At 33.1% G+C, this 19,251-nt stretch overlaps 3 protein-coding genes across 4 annotated transcripts in view; all 3 read right to left on the bottom strand.

Annotated features, from left to right (window-relative positions):
* Positions 1-209: 209 nt before the first annotated feature.
* On the bottom strand, positions 210-2,164 carry LOC126853334 (solute carrier family 52, riboflavin transporter, member 3-A-like). Its single transcript, XM_050598973.1, has 2 exons — positions 2,025-2,164; positions 210-1,945 (listed from the first exon to the last, which is right to left on the bottom strand). Exon 2 carries the CDS (start codon positions 1,937-1,939, stop codon positions 536-538), a length of 1,404 nt encoding a protein of 467 aa, XP_050454930.1. The 5' UTR covers positions 1,940-1,945; positions 2,025-2,164; the 3' UTR covers positions 210-535.
* LOC126853336 (solute carrier family 52, riboflavin transporter, member 3-A-like) lies at positions 2,073-5,447 on the bottom strand. The gene is made up of 2 exons (XM_050598976.1): positions 4,162-5,447; positions 2,073-4,098 (listed from the first exon to the last, which is right to left on the bottom strand). The coding sequence occupies exons 1-2, from the start codon at positions 4,371-4,373 to the stop codon at positions 3,018-3,020; spliced, it is 1,293 nt and encodes a 430-aa protein (XP_050454933.1). The 5' UTR covers positions 4,374-5,447; the 3' UTR covers positions 2,073-3,017.
* Positions 5,448-6,007: 560 nt separating this feature from the next.
* LOC126853333 (uncharacterized) overlaps positions 6,008-19,251 on the bottom strand; it is a 91,987-nt gene continuing 78,743 nt past the window's right edge. The window contains exons 2-4 of one of the 2 annotated variants that reach the window (XM_050598971.1): positions 17,641-17,882; positions 14,193-15,001; positions 6,008-13,932 (exon numbers count right to left, since the gene is read on the bottom strand). In XM_050598971.1, coding sequence (XP_050454928.1) covers positions 13,455-13,932; positions 14,193-15,001; positions 17,641-17,808 — 1,455 coding nt within the window. In that variant the 5' untranslated portion in view covers positions 17,809-17,882 and the 3' untranslated portion in view covers positions 6,008-13,454. Of the gene's footprint in view, positions 13,933-14,192; positions 15,002-16,443; positions 16,577-17,640; positions 17,883-19,251 lie in introns of those variants that run through there. The other variant, XM_050598972.1, reaches the window with a different exon arrangement.

The raw sequence follows: 19,251 nt of genomic DNA, 5'->3' as shown, positions 1-19,251 counted from the left end.
GTTGAACATTATTTATTAAATATTTATATTTGCTTATTAAATATATAGATGATGTATGCCTGCATACTTTAAAAATAGTTATAAATGCGCACACACACAACACACACACACACACACACACACACTCACTCCTCACACACACACACACACACACACACACACACACACACACATATACTATATATATATATATATATATATATATATATATATATATATATATATAAACTTAGTTTCTCTTTACTTTAATTGAATAAATCATTTTAAATTCATTAAAGAAAATTTATGATGAAAAACATATATTGTACCATACTGACATTATTATAAAACATTTTTTATACCATCATTTTTCATTCACAAATTCATTTTTTCAGGTTGTTTAAAAATAAAAATACAACATTATTTCTATTGGTATCCTTATAAAAACACTTAATTTTTTTCTAAAACGCTATATTGTCTTATTTTCATTATTGCATTTTAATTCACACATCAAATTGCTGCATTATCATTATACAGAGTTTTTTGATAATTCCCTTTAAACAGAACAGAAGTCGTACATCTTGAAAAAATCGGTAAAATTGATTAAAACGAACGAAATAATTGCTCCGCTCGCCGAGCCCCCTTGCATAACTATACCTATATTGAAAAGTGTCTTATTCGAAGAAGATATATGTTTCAGGAAGGATACAATTATGAGTTTTAAATACGATATGACTCCCGATAGGATAATCCAGAACAAAACAATTAATCCTATACCAATTGTCGATCTTTGCAACGGTGGAGTAGGAGATAATAAAGCTATGCATATAACATAGCATCCAGCGATTAAGCATATCAGAGATAAACAATTGATATTCTTTATATTTGATACTTTGATCCAGAATGTCAAGAAACATGCAAGAGGGTTGATGAATTGGGCACAAGTGATGGACAATTGATAAGCAAGATGGCCATATGGTAGACATGAGTAAGATTGGATACTTGGGAGAAATCCATTACTAAAGAAGCAACAAATTCCAATTAGGATGTATAAATAAATTTTCTTGAATACGTACAAATTATTTGCTTTCTTTAATGTAGAACATTTTGCTTCTTCGCTTTCTTTTTTTGATAATATCTGATCAATGTACCAGACATTAGTACTACTATCAAACTCGTTGTGCCATATATAATTTACTAATTGTACTTTAGTTTGTGTGAAAAAATTAGTATCATGCAAGTTCTTCCTACTTTGTATAAACCGGAAATATCGCAAAATGATAAACGCGACAAGCGACATAAGAAGTATAAGAGTCAAGAACAGAAAGTAATATTGTCCTGAGAACTTTACATGGGATGCATTAAGAGAAATTATTTCCGTTGTATTGCATTCTAAGCGTTCTCCTATACCTTGTATTAATGCTACTGTGCTTGGCAGTACACCACTCAGACCTTCCCCAATGAAGTAGGACACAATATAAATATCATCAAAATCATGAAGATAAGGCATGAATAGTACAGAGCTGAAACAACCGACCAGAGCATTAAAAAATACTGAAACAAGTAAAATCAGGCTATGTTTCTCACCATCGATGACAGTTGTTTTATCGTAAAAGAATATCAGTAATCCCATTGCGAGAATTTGTAAGCACAGTAAGCATAATATGCACAACGATTCGTTCAATTCGCATTTCTTCTTACGTAAGAAAGTATATATCGCAGGACCCACATTCGCGGATTGCGCCACTATTACTATGTATGCGGGTAAATTCCAACCTTCCGGAGCAATATTCACAAGTAGTGGCAATTCAATGAATATTCCATTGACGCCAATCCAAGTGGATATACCAAACAAGATTACGAGAAGATGGATGATTGCACGGCCACATTTAACATGTCCAAGATAATGATTAACTTGTAAATCATCTTTCATTATTGTACATATTTTTGATCTCCTCATTTATTCCTGCACAATAGCAAACAATTAGTATTTGACTTTATATATATAATTTTGCCAATAATTAAAAAGATAATTGTCGACATACTTTGAATGAAATAAATTGACCACTCACATAAATACTGATATTCAAAAGTTTAAATTCAAATATATATTATTATATAATTGATAAGCATTAAAATATCACAGATACATGTTATGTACTTCCAAACAATAAGTAACGATAATGAACTCTGCTCTGCATAAACTTGTTAAGAGCAGAGAGTCAAGAAGAAATGTAATAAGAGTTAGGAAATTAAAAAATTGCCTATCTGGTTCTTAATCTACCCAATAAAATTTATCAGATAAAACTGAGCAGTATGTGATCATAAAAGAGTACATATTCAAGTTACACACAAGTTTAATTTAAGCACTTTATGTTGTATACTCTGGTACAGATCTAACTATAAAAAAGATTGAACATATTTGTATTCAAATACTAATATCTAACTTAGAGTTTTATTTAAAAAAAAATTGAGCTTTCTTCATCAATTTTTCTTTTTTTACATGTTTTATACTATCAAATTTTAAATAATCAGAAAAAAGCAAATGTAATGAGGAGAAAATTATTACAGAAATATAATTCAATACATATGCATTTTAATGATAAAATTTATATAATTTTAAAATATTAATATAAAAATGCAGTATGGTTTTGCGACATATTTTTATATTTATAAAAATAATTGTTTAGTACTTTTTACTTTACTGAATTTTATGTACATCATCGAAATCATCTTTGTAGCGTATATATATAATATACGTTTCATTATCTGTTCAGTTATACAACTTATAATGAAAAATAATCACAATAACTTGTGTATAAATATATATGGAGATTAAAATTGTAAAATGCATTAATAAAAATTTGATCCCTATTTCTATAGAAAATTAATTCTAAGTTAGTAAATATAGTAACTATTGAATAATATATCTCTCAATATGTATAAACATTTTTGATTGTAGAACTAAAAAAAATATAAAATATTTTTCTATCACCATTATCTGTGCAAATAATCAATAGGACTAAGTACAGGCTACGTTAATCTTTTATAAGAGGTGCACAAGGAGAATAAGACTGAAATACTTTTGCATAATTGACCAAACCGAATATGGTAATTGCACCTAACAGAGATCCGATTTGTGTCGCGACACCAGTATAATAAAGACCTCTTCCAGGATCGGGCCGATACAAAGTTGTAATGCCCATTTTTACAAAACCTATTAAACCGCAAAGAGTTATCCACAAAACGACTACCATAAATTCACCCACCCATGAGTTTTGAAAAGGAGGATTAGGTGATTTCGCCGCCAAGTATAAAACGATGCCTGAAAGTATTAAAATAATTGCCGTAAGAATATTAAGGAGTTTAATTGCCGGTGTTTCAATAAAGAAACCTAAAGACATGGCCAATGGACCAGCTATGGAAGCTAACGTGACTGTCAAATGATATGCGATACTGCCGTATGGTAGACAGGAATACGACTGTATACTTGGTAAAGTACCATTGCCGAGAAAACAGACTATGGCCATCATAATTAATAAATAATAGTATGTATATTTCGGCATTTTCCAGCCGGAATTAGTTTTGTAGCTAGGTGGTGCTGTTGTATCAGTTGGTAACATTTCCATACTACTTGGAAGCTTGACTCTTTCTCCAAGTGCTATAGGTAAAAGATTTAATCCTAAGAATGACAGAAAACTCAAACATAACAAAGTGCCGATAAAGATGAAAAATATTTGTGTAGAGAATCTCGGATCTGATTTGAGGATGAACTCTAGATTAGTTGATCCTGGTTTAGTAACATTGGTGCACACTTGATTGCTACCAACGCCTTGAATTAGAGCAACTGCACTCGGTACAAATCCACTCAGTCCTTCTCCGACCAGATAAGAAACCAAATAAATCTCACGATAATTTCTCATGTATGGCATGAAGAGTACAGAGCTTGTACATCCAACAAGGGCAGTCACAAACATCAGTGACAAGAGGGCAGTCGAGTGTTCTTTACCAAACACAAATGAAGTGTGATTGTATAGCCAACTCAATGCGATACAGGCGCATGTTCCTGCACTCAATAGGGAATAAATAATGTATCTATCGTGTGCCCAAGCAGTATACCTGAAACAGATATTTGTGTCAAACTTGTCATGTAATAATCCTAAGACAAAACAGAAGACTTACTTTATATACAGGGTGTACAATATGGGTCCTAAATTGGCGAATTGCACCAACATCACCATGTGCGCAGGCAGACTCCATTCTTCTGGTGCAGTGTGCACTATAAGCGGTAGTTGTACATAAATGCCATTCACACCGATCCAAGCACCCAGGCCAAACATCAGCGCGAGAAAATCGACTAACAATCTTCGGTTGCTTAATCGTTGAGTCAGCATCTTGCTTTTGTTTCAGAATGTGTGCTTGTATTCGCAGTTTATCTTACACACTTAATGAATGCTTCTGATTGTTGCTTCTTAAATCAGTGAAATCTTTGGAAAATTCGTTTCGATGTTCACTCTCTTACAGAGGGATAAGACAATGATATCAGGCAGATACTTGTTATCATATAGTTACGATAACAAAATTTTTATAATCAAAATAAAACTAAGATCACATTTGACATAAAAGCGATCTATTATCATTCGACTATCATTCGGAATCACTGAGAATTAATCGAAATGTTGAGTTTGTTTTCGGCAGCTTTTGCCGAAATATTTCATTCCTCTCATCGACGGATCACTGTCATAACCTGCACACGTGGAGAATGTCAGAGAATATCAGAGCTTTTCTCTATAAAGACTTTAGGATATCCACGTGTCTCCAAGTAATCGATGATCGACTCGATGACAAAATTCGAGTGTTCAACAATTGTTCGATTGCGATTCTTGTCGACGCCTCGATTATGGAAAAATCACCTGTTGTCACTTATATTATAGGTGCTCAATTGCATAATCAAACTTGACAAAGAAAAGACACATTTCTCACTTATTATTTCTTTCACTCACTGGAAATATTTTCAGTTCGCTGATGTTCTGTCAGAGCATGTGACAATTTATTAAAATATTTGATTGTTTCTTTTTCTATCTCCTTCTCTCTCCGAATTTGCTTTTATTTGAAATCGCAGACGAAAAAAATAGGAATATTCCGCTCGTCGACAGTTCTACAAGGAATAATTAGAATCAAAATGTCATGTGCAATTAATATACAATTATTTTTGCGATTATATACTTGCAATTATAGCGAAGTTGATGGGGTTATATAATACACGTGTCATTTACAATTAAATTGAACGAGCGACACTTTTTAATATGCATTCAATAGTGCACTTTCTTATCGAGGGAGAAAAAATGTCAATAAATATTTCGTGATAACGCGTGTGTTTCATTAAATAATATGTGACACCGCGACCGCGAAATCTCGAATGATCTCGAAAACAAGTGCTAGCGACTCGCGTATATCGAGTGACTAGCTTTACCAAGGAAGGGGAATGTGTCCCCACCAGAGGCACCTGTTGAATCGGGTCATCCGATATGATGGATGGCTGAAATGGCTCTTTTGCAGTAAATGAGCTTCCCAGTGAATTATCTACTCTGCAAAAAGTAGATAAAACTTCAACGAACTGACTGTAATGAATCGTTTTACAGAAAGAAAAAGAAATAAAAAGGATTGTCTAGTATTAAAATAATTTTTTTGCCCTATTTCTCAATGACACGAATAAATTTTCTAAAATATAAATATTTAATAAATAGGATATTCAAAATATAGCATTTAACTTATTTTTTAGAATTTTTAAACTATTACAGAATATATCCACACACACAGTGAGAGATATTAATTAATATTAAATAACATAATATATAATTAATATTAAAAAATTGTTCTATATATTATCGTGAACTTGAAAAATGTATTAAAAAAATATATATTTTCTATTAAAAATTAGATCGTGCAGTTTATCGATCTATTAATTATTATATTAATGTAGAGGATTATCTGGATGATGGGAATAATACGAATTGAATACGATAGATTGAATATAGCAAGAACTTTATAAAAGACGAGGCAGACTCACAGATGGTTTAAGTACATTAGTATTTGTCTCAAAATTCTTGAGAGCGTGTTTTGCGTTCACATTTTTTGTTTTTTTCTATTTTTTAATCATTTTTAATAAAATCACACACGGATGAAAAAAGGTCGCAGAAAAGGTGCTCTTGCATTGTGCTTGAAAGTTGTACGGATATATGTATATATATGTAACATTAATTTAAAGGAGAGTCCTCGTTTTTTTTTTTGAATGACAGGTGGAAAAAGGAAACGCCGAACTATATTTGACATAAGCTTCCTCGTATTGCGCCATAGTATCGTCGCCAATTTTTTTTCTTCTTTTATCTGCGGATAATAAATATATGCATAAGTATAAATAATAAAGTGGAGTCCTTATCATGACATTTCGCGGAAACGAAAATCGAGTCGATTTATTTTTTTGTCCCGTTGACGTTTAACAATGTTTCTTCCTTCGTTTATGGACAATTGAATAATATATATATTGTGTGCACGCTCGATATCAAATGTATGTACATGTAGTATATAAATATACGTACGTGTCATATATCTATACGTATATTGTATATTGTATATGCATATGTATATATACACGGCTTTCGTTTAACTATATTCATTCGCAATCTCGTACAGTGCACGGTTACCTTGTAATCTCGGTTAATCAATTTGTTCTACTGATTCGCCAGATTAAGGGTATATCGGTAGAAAATATTGCGACATAAAAAACCTTCGATAAACCTTCGATATAAGAGCGACTTCACAAAATTTTTTGAAACTCACATATTTTATGTATTTTGAGACGTAGAAATCAAGATCGTTGAAAAAAATTGTTATTTTTATTTCCGTTTTTTTTTTTTTTTTTTTTTTTTTTATTGATAAAATGGATAAAAGGAGCTAGAATGTGGGGTAGTATCTCTTTTTTGTTAATTTGTTTATATGTTTATTTTAAATATTGTTACGTAGAAGTGAAAAATAGAGATGCTCCGCTCCTCCTCCTGTACCTCCTCCCCAAAAAATTATAACCTAATCTATACCAACTTTAATTTAAAAACTGGAAGTAGATTTGGGTTAAGTTAGAATTTTTTAGAGATGCAAGAGGAAGAGCTTCGCCCCTCGCACTTCTTTCTTATAAATAATAATCTATATAAGTTTATTACTATTTTGTAGATAGATAATAATTATTATTATTAGATAAATAAAATTCTCCAATAATTTTATAAAATGCTTCAATATATTCATTATATGGAATTTTTTTAAATATAAATTTTCAAGTATTTTATGGTACTTCTTTAGTTTCATATCGTAGTACATTTTTATATACATCTCACTAAAGACGCTTAATATTTATAAAATATACGAGTTTCTAAAAATTTCGTGAAGTCACTCTTACATCGAAGATTTACTATTTCTTCTAAATACTTTCAAATTATTATTTGTAATTATTTAGAAGTACAAAATTATCGATAAGTGCACAAAATGTCGATTACATTGTAAAATAATCGTAATTACTAAACAGCGCATAATCGCGAATCATTGAATCGGCTGCGACACAATGGCGCGTAAAACGACGATGTACACATCGAAAAATCGTATATACACATATATTATAACGCGTGTATGTCGAACGAATATAGTGTCGGCAAGTAAACGAGCGCGATGAATGTAGAATAAAACGCACGCGAGAAAGAATTCGGAGATCGATAGCGCGGATCGATTTTTCGTACATACAAACTAACAAGCGCGACTGCGCGACTGTCGCTATATTACTAGAGCGTTTTTTTTATTTTCTGCATATATATATATTTATATATATATATATATTTGCCCGCCGGGGCTGTTTCGTCCGCGCTTTTCTATGCTAGTCTTCAAACAAGTGACATTACAAATGAATTAGCCGTGATTAATAGGTCTATCAAAATTGTAGAATCAACTTAATGACGGTACAAATTTCTGATATTACAAAAATATATTTCTATATTTTGAATTGTAAGCAAAAATCATAATAGTTTCAATTTCTCATACAATATGTAATTTGATATATTTTTATCGATTAATTTTATCGTTTTTTTTCTGTAAGTAACAAACACATGCTTTTCATTTGTTCTTATTACATAATCGATCAAAAAGATAGACTTTGTTATATTACATCATATTTTCATGAGAGTGTTAATTAAATTGTTGAAACATGGTAATTATAAAAGAAATTCTATTTACAAATTCGTAACTGTGTGTTTGTGTTCATATACAATAAGTGTGTTTTTTATCAATTTTTTCGCAATCGTCTATTATGTATCCCAATTCAAATTTGGTTCAATTTTTGAAATATTTATCATGGAAAAATTACTATTAATTATAATATTGACGAACTTGTTCCTTAATAACGTCGAAATTGACGTAAAAAGATATTAACAAAAAAAAAAAAAATAAGCAAGATTCACAAAATTTTCGTAGATTTTCGGTAGAATTTTTATAATGTAAAACCTCATTATATAAGAAAAAATTTTTCACAGATTTAAAATTATTTTGTTTTATACATTATATCATTTTATCATTCTTTTTCTAACGTATTGTCTTTTAGTAATTCGACAATCGCTGTCAGTTTGACCTCGTTCTTTCTGCGACATGAGACACAGAATTCCTATTCAAACATCAGAGCATCGGAAGCATCGAAAATCCGCGCCGGCGAACAAACATTCAATCTTCATCGTAGCGATGAAGAGATTAAAGTGCGATTGTCAGAGCTGTTGCTGCTGCTGCTATATACGCCTGTCACGAACGCGTGTTCGAGTAGAAAGTTCCGGAAAGGAACGCTTTCTCGGAGCGTCCATTTCAGCCAAGGGATGCTGAGGAAATCTTGTCACTAAGACGCAGGCAGGACTGATATAATCCCAATGAAATTGACTGCAGTACTAGGACACGGATTGTGCGCGATGTTGGCGTATTGTTACGAGCTGAACTATTGCGAGCCTGGTCCTTTCGCAGCCTTACATCTTTTGTTATATCTTCTCGACAAAATCGTTTACAATATCGTCATTTAATACTGCGTATCAGACTGCTAATATTTTCGACAGTACAAACTGGTATTTTGCCATTATCACTGTCAAGATTAACCGGAGCACAAATTAATATGTAATATACATATGAAATATAAAATTCTTGTATTGTGTAATTTTAATTAATATTAACATACAAATTGTGTAATAATTGTAAAATAAATTAATGATTTTATGAAAATTAATAAAGAGAGAGACTGAAGTTTTTCTTTTAAAATTATAATTTACAAAAATCTCTTTTCCTTTCAATAAGAATTTTTCCAAGTTTTGCTCCGTGTTAATCGAGCTAAAAAAAATCACTAAATTTCATTGATCTTTGGAATTGATCAAAACGCCAAATTCCTTCCACATTAAGAATATTTTTGTATCTATTGAAACAACTTGACAGAGGAGGACTTTTTCCCGAAGTACGAGCGAGAATGACAATGTGCTAATCGAGAATTCAGTCGTTTGATTTTGATTTTGAAACTGACAGGAAAATGTCGCCGGCAATTCCGATGTCAACAATTTCTCCTCCTGATAAATTGACATTTGCTGCAAGTGCCGCATGTATAAGAGACAAGATTGTAGATGTAGACGACCTGTCACCAACGGCGCACACATACGCATACATATTTACGCAGGACAGTTTCGGTTGTCCATAAATGTGTTACGTACGTGTGTTTGCGCGGAACATCCACCGTATACTGTATCGATCAAATGTTACCTGCCAGTGTCGCAGATACACATATATATTTGCGGCGATGGTACATATATGGTTCGCATAGCTATATATTTTGCTAACATATGATACTTGCACATATGAGAAAATACCGTCGCGATGAAGCAAAGCGGAAATTATTGCATCGTCCTGGCGGCAAGGGTGTAAAGTAAGATGAAAATGCCAACGCAAAATTATCTAATTACAGCGAATGAAATCTCGTTCTAAGAGAAGTGTTAATATCGCTTCTGAGGAAACATATCTTCGAATAAAAAATTTAAACTATGATAAGTGTATGTACATACATATGTGTTATATATTTTTCTTTATAAAAAAATTTAACGATAGATTAATATCGCTGCAAATGTTAGTAGAATAATCAAATATTACAGATGTTGTGCAATTGAGTATGAATGTATCGAATAACTTAAAAACATCGTCTGTTCTGCAGATTCTTTACGAATGCATTTCCGCATTGTACGCAATGCAGAGGCGACTTTAAAAACACTGAAATAAACATAAAGGACAAAAAAAAATTTTTTTCAAGTTTCCAATCTTATTCCACTTCTTCATTTTCTCAATAATTTTTTATCCCGAATGAAATTTTATCGGCGCGAGAGATACGACACTGCTGATAAATAAGAAGGAAATTATATTGGCGCCAGTTGCTCGCGTGCACAATTAGGCTACGAAACGTCGCGAAACGTTTACACCGAGATATCAATTCTAAAATATTTGACGGCAGTACGCGACAAATAGGAAATTAGATGAGACACGAGAGCGCGACGCACTTTATCAAAGATATTTTTTGGATTCCTAGTAATTACATAAGTAAGAACAAGTGAGTTTTTAGAAAAAATAATTAGGCGATTTCGTGTCCCAATGACATCAAATTCGTGAATAGATAATAGTGGAAGAATGATTTGTTCACTTCTTTTACTTTTTACCCTGATTGTTTAACCATCTACGAAAGGCAGATGCAGTCTGTGCTTACAGGCTGCGTATGACGCCATCGTTTTTTAATTTAAATGTCCTAATTGTCCTAATTGGGTGATGTATCGTGTACGAGATAAATTGATTAATTTCTTCGAAAGATGACCGAGATGTCGGTCGAAATAAATATAAGAAAGGAATGCGCAGAGAGTTTATTCTATAAACGTATAAACCGTAATTATGATCCTTGAAGTTAAAAAATATTTGAAAAATTTTGGAATTCTATAATTTATATTCTTGAATTCTAATTTATATTTTGTGCTATTAATACAGTGTATTTTACATTTCTCATTAAAAAAATAAAATAAAACAAATTATTTTTTTTTCATGATTTAACGTAATGGTATTTTTATATAATGTAATGTATTCATATATATATGTTTGCAATGATATTATAATGTACATTTTTTTTGCTGTTAAAATATCTGATACATAAGAAAGATAGCAATGATGCATTTTTCAATCAGCCGCCCACTCTAAGAGAAGCATTTGAAGTTAATGTTCGAGCAAAACAAAATAAAATTTAAACCCCGAATTTACTGATTATCAGACAATGATTTTTACGCATCATCCAAGATGACCTTTACTTATATCCACATTGAAGATGGATCAAAAAAAGGTCCAAAACGTATAAAAAATTTATCTTGATTTAAAGAAAAATTTTAATTTTTTGTGTCAATTTGTAAGAAAGAAAATGACACATACAAGTATCTAAGCCAATTTCCAATTGTAAAAATATGAAATGGATTCAGCTTTGCAAAAAATATATTTTTATTAAATAATTTCTATTAATCCATATATATCTTAGATAGTCGTTTCAGAATTAATAGAGGCTCAATTTTCGATTAAATATCTATACAAGTATCGACAGCTTCAATCATAGAGTTATGTAACGATGACGTTCTCAACGTTCATAGTAAAAAGATCAATTTGAAGGGGACAAAGTCGATTGAAGCGTTTGAGTGAACTTAATTCGCACAGTGATGGCATTATACGAAGCAGCTTTTTGCGGGTTCCCAAAAAAGTACATATCCGTGTATTCTCTCTTTTCTTTTTTTCTTTCTTGTTTCTGTCTCTTTTCTGGAATTTGTTCGCTTATATAACATTAACTGTATTCTAATTCTTGATATACGTACTACGATAATTACAGTACTGTTACTTGGTTTGGCGACTATGTGCCAACGCGCATATCCTCTTATTTTCACGGCGATGTACACAATAGGTGAAAAAAGTCTTTAGAGGAAAATAGGTTCTTTAATAAATTGACAAGTAGATAGATTTGTGTTCGCGTATGTACGTGTATAGATTCGTGTTCGTGTTTATAGATCTCTGTGTCTGTGTGTGTATGTGTGCGTAAGTGTGGAGTCTAATACGACCCTAGACTCTCGAGACTCCCTAAACCCTACGATTCTCTTTCCCCAATTCTTTTATTCCCTACCGCGTTCCCGCGTTGCATGTATACGGGACGTTCTGTCTCATAAAATCGGTGATCTCTTGAATCATTCAAGAGATTCAACAGAAACTACTCGCATGAAAACTACCCAAGCAGAATAATATGGCGCGTACAACGCATTTTTTTTGCGTTGCATATATTTTACCAATATGTCTTTTAAAAGATATTAAGGTATTTTTAATACATAATAAATAAAAAAGAATATCGTTAGATAATATATTAAGAAAACAATAAAGTTCAGATAAATTTTTGCAATCTTGTTAGTATGATGTATTATGTTATATCGAAGGAGATTTAATTAAAGCAAATTAACTTTAACTTTTTATTATCCTATTTTACGCTCTTGCAATTAAATAAAAAAGGAAATTATGTATTATAAACGGAAATATAATTGGTAAAAAAAGAGAGAAAATATATCTGTTTTAATTTTTAGAAAGATATATAAATGTAAAAAAATGTTGAATACATCTCATGGCTTTATATCAAGATTATACAATTCCTTTAATCGGTTACGTAACTTTCTTCGATATATCTCAAAATCCGTTCGATGGGAGATATTGCACCGACATATAGAAGACAGAACGCGCTGTATGTGCATCCTAACGAGCTTCACATTACAGCTTTACATTCCCGCGCATTTGCCCACTGCCAGCAATAGCGATCATTGTGTCCTCATTCGTTGGCCGTACCCTCAGAGAGGATCGCCCCGTCTAGCCGCCATCTTTGCCGCTCTGGAGGCCAGAGCGCCCAGAGAACACACCAGACCAGTCAATGTCTCCCAGAATGTGGTCCTGCGTCGCTTGTGCGCCGCTTGACCGACATATCCCAGATAGTAGCTAGCATACCGATCGTTGTTGGTCGCGGTTCGACTTTCGTAAGCGCCGCCTACGCTTCCTCCGCCATTATTGGATCTCGTGCCGACGCTGGATCTGGGCTGCTGCAGGATGCTGTGACGATGCTCCGGGCCGTTGCGATCAATGCTCCGCCTGGGCGAAGAGACACCGCTGCTGCCGTTGCTGCTGTGTCGATGACGATGCCGTTGTTCCTCGTAGAGATGCTGTTGCAACTGCACGTTGCTCAGCCGCCGGTCCATCAGCCTGACCAGGTTTTGGTGTACTCGCTGGTCGTCCTCCGGCACCGCCATCGTCGTCATCGCCGACAGCTGACGTTGGCAACTTGGTGGTGTTGGTGACTTTGATAACTCGCGTTCCACTTGTCAAGCGTATTCGGTGTCACTAGACGCCGATCGCTCTAAATGGCCTTGATGACCCACTACCGAGTGATGTTGATTCGGATGCTGTTGTTGCTGCTGCTGTTGCGCTTGCGCGTACGCCAGACTCTTTTGGTAGCTGAAGAGTTGCCGCTCGAGGCTATAGTTTTCCGCCTGCAGCGACATGATTTCGCGTCGCATCTGCTGATTGTGCACGCGACACACATCGTCGTACTTGTGATAGGTCGCCTGAAAGAGCAGGTGACTTTCATTCCATTCTATCCGAATCCTCAGCTGTCCCTTGTCTGTGAGGTATGGACAGTGATTCTCCTTCACCTCGGTCATATCCACGTTAGTCTCCATAATAATACCCTCATCGGCGGATTCTTGAACATAGTAGCGGCTGAACGGTTCGCCGGGCAATCCAATCGCCGCGACATTTGGTCCCTCGCCCCTCAGCAGGTATGCCGACCAACTAACGTACCTGCACAAATGAAAAACGTCTCAAAGATTTAGCGTTTTTCAAACATTTTTTAGATATCTTTACTTTATGACATTTTTTGAATGTTTGGTTTATCTATGAAAAAACATCTATTTTATTATGATAAAATATTATTTATATATGATTTATATACGATAATATTATTAGCGTCACTTTTTTAATAGATCATGTGCTATAATATAATATAGATGTATATATTTCTTCTATCTTTCACGATCAATAATGATAGTAATTGAATATACCTTAAATGATTTCTCGGCACGTTGTGGATGTCTTTGTATACCAAGTGCAGTCTGACGGTATCCGAGTTAAGATCAGCGCGTATGGCCCAGGCTTGCTTGTCACGATCGTAGCAGGGCGCAGCTGGTAGAACCGACGAGCCCAATGCCTGTACCGCGATCTCGCAGATGGTTCTTGCCTCGAGCATTTCGAGCGACACGCGAAGTGTGCCCTTGTGCGCGATGTCGGACCACCTGACCCGCGTGTGCCAGCCGAAGCCGCAGCCCTCGGCGTCGGAGATGTCTTCGATCTGTCCCGAATCGATCCGTCGATCGCCCTCGCCGAGGGCCAGGCTGTATCTCACTCTGCATCGATGATCGAAGCCAGACAGTCTCATGAGATAGACACTCATGCGGCTGTCCTGGACGCGGGAGCCGTCCGTGTCCTTGCCGTGCGGATAGATGACCAGATTCCAGTCGAAACCGCCGAATGCGAAGTAGTCGGTCTCTAGTTTGCTCGGTTTCGTCTGGCCAGCCGAGAACACCGACGTCGGCATCCTGACCTCGGTCATGTATACCGTTCGTACATTCGCCATGGACAACTCCAGCTGAAATTCGCCGTTTGTATCGGCAAAATTACGGCTGTAGAGATCCGCCACAGGGATATAACTGCGGTTGCCCTGGGCCGGTGCCTCGTAAGTGAACTTGACGCGCTTGCCAGAGAAGCTTTCGTTCATGGAGAAATGTTCTCGATTCAGCAGCGTAAATGTGAAATCCACGTATACGCGGAGGTTTCTTGATGCGCCACGCCATACCAGGTATACGCCCAGGACCTTGGAAAAGATCAAACCGAATAATACCGGCACGCGAGATTCGCTATTATATACAAATTGTTCCACCAAAAGTAGTCATCTCCTTTTATCTTTTAAACTAAAAGAAATAATAATATATATAATAATAAATATATGTAAGGTAATAATAAATATATATATATATATATATATCAAATTAAATGGTTCAAAATTTAACCCAATAAAAGTTATAACGCTGTTTGAAACAAATACAACAATACACAATTTAATGTAAATACTTTATATATTACAAGTTTTATCGGTTTAAAATATCGCGGGCGGTATTACCTTTTCATTTTCGGCCTTGCGATATAGCTAACTTCTGAATCGAATATTATGATCAAATGACAACATGATATACGTCAATTTCCAACGCACTATCTTTTTTAATTTAAAAGATTTAGTTTAAAAAATAAAAAGAGATAACTATTTTTGATGGGACTATATATATATGTATATGTATATATATATATATATATATATATATATTTTTTTTTTTTTTTGAGATAAATTCAAATTAACATTAAAATACTTGAGAAACGCGAAGGAAGATTTGATACAATAGTTATTCACATACAAGAGAAAGAATTAATTTCTAATATTTTATTATTAAAAATAAAGTGGGAAATCTTACGGATGATCTTGATCTTAACATATGTTGCCAAGGTCATAACCCTGAATAACATTGAAGAGATTTTAGGGTCGATCGTTGTTTATTAAAAATTTATTAACTTAAAAATTATTAAGTTGTACAATAAAAACAAGTATTAAATGCAATAATCGGAATATTTTAATTATACTATTTTAATTATAATATTTTAATTATATATAGAAAAAGAGCAATCTCATGTATGATCTCGACCTTGACATATGTTGTCAAGGTCATCGTCCTAAGTAACCTTGATCTTGAAAAAAGTGGCAATCATGATCTATTTAAAAGTTATAAAGCATTAATATAAGCATGAGCAAAAACATAAATTTTAGCTTTAAGTCAGAAATAAATTTGAGTTATACCTTCTGGAAATGGAACTCTCTTCTATAGGGGGAGGGGACAAGATCCTGTGCCCACACATACTTTACAACGCAAAGCGAGGTCCACCCCACAATTGTTGAGTGAATGGAAAAGTGTATGCGTGGACGCAATGGGTTACCCTCCTTCCTCCCCTCCCCCACCCCACAGAGAGGTTCCACTTTCGAAAGATATAACCTAACCTAAACCAAATTTTAGTTTTAAATCAGAAAGAAGTTGATTTAAGTTCCCTAACTATTATATATATAAGTATGTAAAAGGATCCTCTTCCCATTCTAGAAATAATCAACACAAAAGAATATCAACAGATGACGCTAATATTTTATTCAATTAAAAATTAAAAATTATAAATATTAAAAATTAAAAATTAAAAATGATAAAAATACACACACACATTTTTACTTTAATCTTCATCTCTTCTCTGAATTCGAATCGATATATTGGCTATAGCATCTACGAACGTGACCGTAACTTAACCTTTATGAAATGATCGTAGCAACGTGACTGCAGCATCCAATAACTTTCCAAACAAGTACTGTAATTATACGTTATTGTAAACAATAACTGTTACTATTTCTTATTGTTAATAATTGTATTGGCAATAACTTTTATCTCTATTGACAATAACTTTTAAAACAGAATATTTCCGCAACGGTTAGAGGATACGTTCCACTTTGCAACGTATGTATATACAGTGTAATTTTTATAAATAAATAAATGCGAAAAATTTTAGGAGATGATTCTTTGTCAAAAATTAAGGCCGATCTTTCATATAAACATATACTCCTACATCGCTTCCTAAGAAATTACACTCCTTCAAAGGAAAAAGTAAAGATTAGATTTTTTTAAATTGTAATTTTGTGCTGCTTTTGTTCCATTTTTTCAACATTTACTATAATTTTGTTTTGCTTTCTTTATTCTAAACTTCAATTTCTTATAATTTGAAACCTATATGCCATTTAGCATCGTGCTCCACGTATGATAATATATATATATTTCTTTTTTCTTGAAAACTATTAATTTTATGAAAAAAAAATAAAAGAAATAAAAAAGTTTCTAAAGGAAACTAAATCAAGTTTTCTAACATGATTACATTCCAGTCCATTAAAAAGTTCTAAAAAAATTGAATAGAAGTTGCTAGTTTCATTTCTTTATAACAATACGAAAGGATTAAAAAAATATTAATAAGTATGTTTTTCATTAGCAAAAAATTTTATTTTTTGTCTAAAATTGGAGAAAAAAATACTAATTTTTATCAAATTATTTCATCAAAAATCTAATTTTCATCTTGTTCTTTGGAGGAATGTAACTCCTCAGGGATAGATATAGAACTATATGTTTATAAAAAAAATCCTCCTTAAATTTTGACAAAAAATCATCTGCTATTATTGAGAATCAGTCTGCATAATATAAACTGTAAGGAATAAAAAATTTATTTTTAGCTAACGAAATATTAATATTTCAATTCGTAAAAAGGGATGAACTTTCAATGGGGTTTGGGGATCACTCTTTGTAAAGAAAAATAGATAAGTACATTTCATGATTTTGATGATTAGTCTTAATGGGCTAATACGCGTATAGATCGAGTTACCTTTTCCCCACGCGAGAAAGCGACGGCCCATCTCTGAAAACCGCATACTAGTTCCTTACTTGTGACGTCCCTGTCAGGATCGCGCACGACGGTCCTAGTGACGACGAAGGAGAAGACCCGCGTGCCACTGCGATCGTGCAGCTGCGCGAACCTATACAACAAAGCCATCACCGCATCTCGAGGTCACCTTTAACCCGATGGTCCGCGTTTACAAGGAGTCGTGTTGATTGGTTTGTGGCACTCTGGAAAATGTAATAGCGTCTATCAATCGCAATGGCAATAATCATTACTTTAACGATATATACTATTGATAAAAATAAATCCGTACAACCTTTAAAAATGAAAGACATTCTATTGTGTTTCAAAGCTTTTTTTAGAAATTTCTTCAACATTTTTCAAGTCTTTAGCAGACTTTAAAATATTAAGCGATTTTTAGCAATAAACGCGCAATAATTAATTTCTTATTTAATAATTTTTATAAATGATCGCAAAATCTAGGAAACATAAAATATTTTGTTGAATATTCTCTTTGAGATTTAAAGAGCGATAACTAAAAAATTCTTGCATCCAATTTCCTCGCAGTTTTCGACAATCAGTCCGTAACTGTAATCCGTTTTCATTCTTAAATATAGGTACTGCAATGTACGTATAATGGCCTTTGTAGTACTAATTGTCAACGTTGGTGCATTGAAACGGACAACTTCAATAGTGGCTTTCCAACGAGGGAAGAGCGGAGAGAAAAGCGACCTGGTTTCGGAAATAGTAACTGTCTTCGACGTTGTCTTTTGAAAATGACAATTGCAAATACGCGTTTTGAATTTCGCTTTTAAAATGACGTATATTCTCTCATGTAAAAAGAAATAATCACAATTTGCAGGAGTGGAAAGTAACGCATTATAACGTCATTACAGTTACAATTACTTTTTTTTCGATAACTTTAACGGTAACAATATATATAATTTTTGCTTGTAATGGAAAAAGTACATTTATTGGTAACGAGTGAATTTAACAGTTACTTCTATCGTTGCTTTCTTTAATTTTACTCAGTTCAATTTATACAAAGGAACATATTGATAAGAGTGCAGCATTATATGAAAACTAAATATTACATAAAAACTAGCTCTTTTTAGTATCTTGTTTCTACTTTATAAGGTGACACATATAAGGTAGCACACTTTATAAGGTATAAAATAGATGTAAAATAATGTTTAAAAATTTTTAGTATTTAGTGTAAATTTTTAATGTTTAATTCAATCTTATATAAAAAAATTATATATAGAGTTTATATTGTATATAAAAAAAAAGTAATGGAAATTGTAACGACTTGTTATTTTTTGAGTAACAGTAACGAGTTACTTTTTAGGAGAAAGAACGATAACGGTAATAAGTTACTTTTATAAAAAGTAATTTTCCCAACCCTGAAATTTGATATATTTTAATAACATTGCTAATCGATTCAATAAGAATTCATTAAATAGTTTTATCTGATGTACTGTGCTGTATTACCTACATAAATATGTAGATTGAATTTAACACAATATATTTTGTATCAAATTACATTTCACGCTAAGCTACATTTTGAAATTTTAGCAAGAGTCGGATCATGTAATC

Source organism: Cataglyphis hispanica, chromosome 12 (assembly GCF_021464435.1).
Source record: "Cataglyphis hispanica isolate Lineage 1 chromosome 12, ULB_Chis1_1.0, whole genome shotgun sequence".
Classification (NCBI taxonomy): Eukaryota; Metazoa; Arthropoda; class Insecta; order Hymenoptera; family Formicidae; genus Cataglyphis; species Cataglyphis hispanica.
The sequence above is the reverse complement of the archived record's forward strand: the minus strand, read 5'-3'. Positions and strand labels throughout refer to the sequence as shown.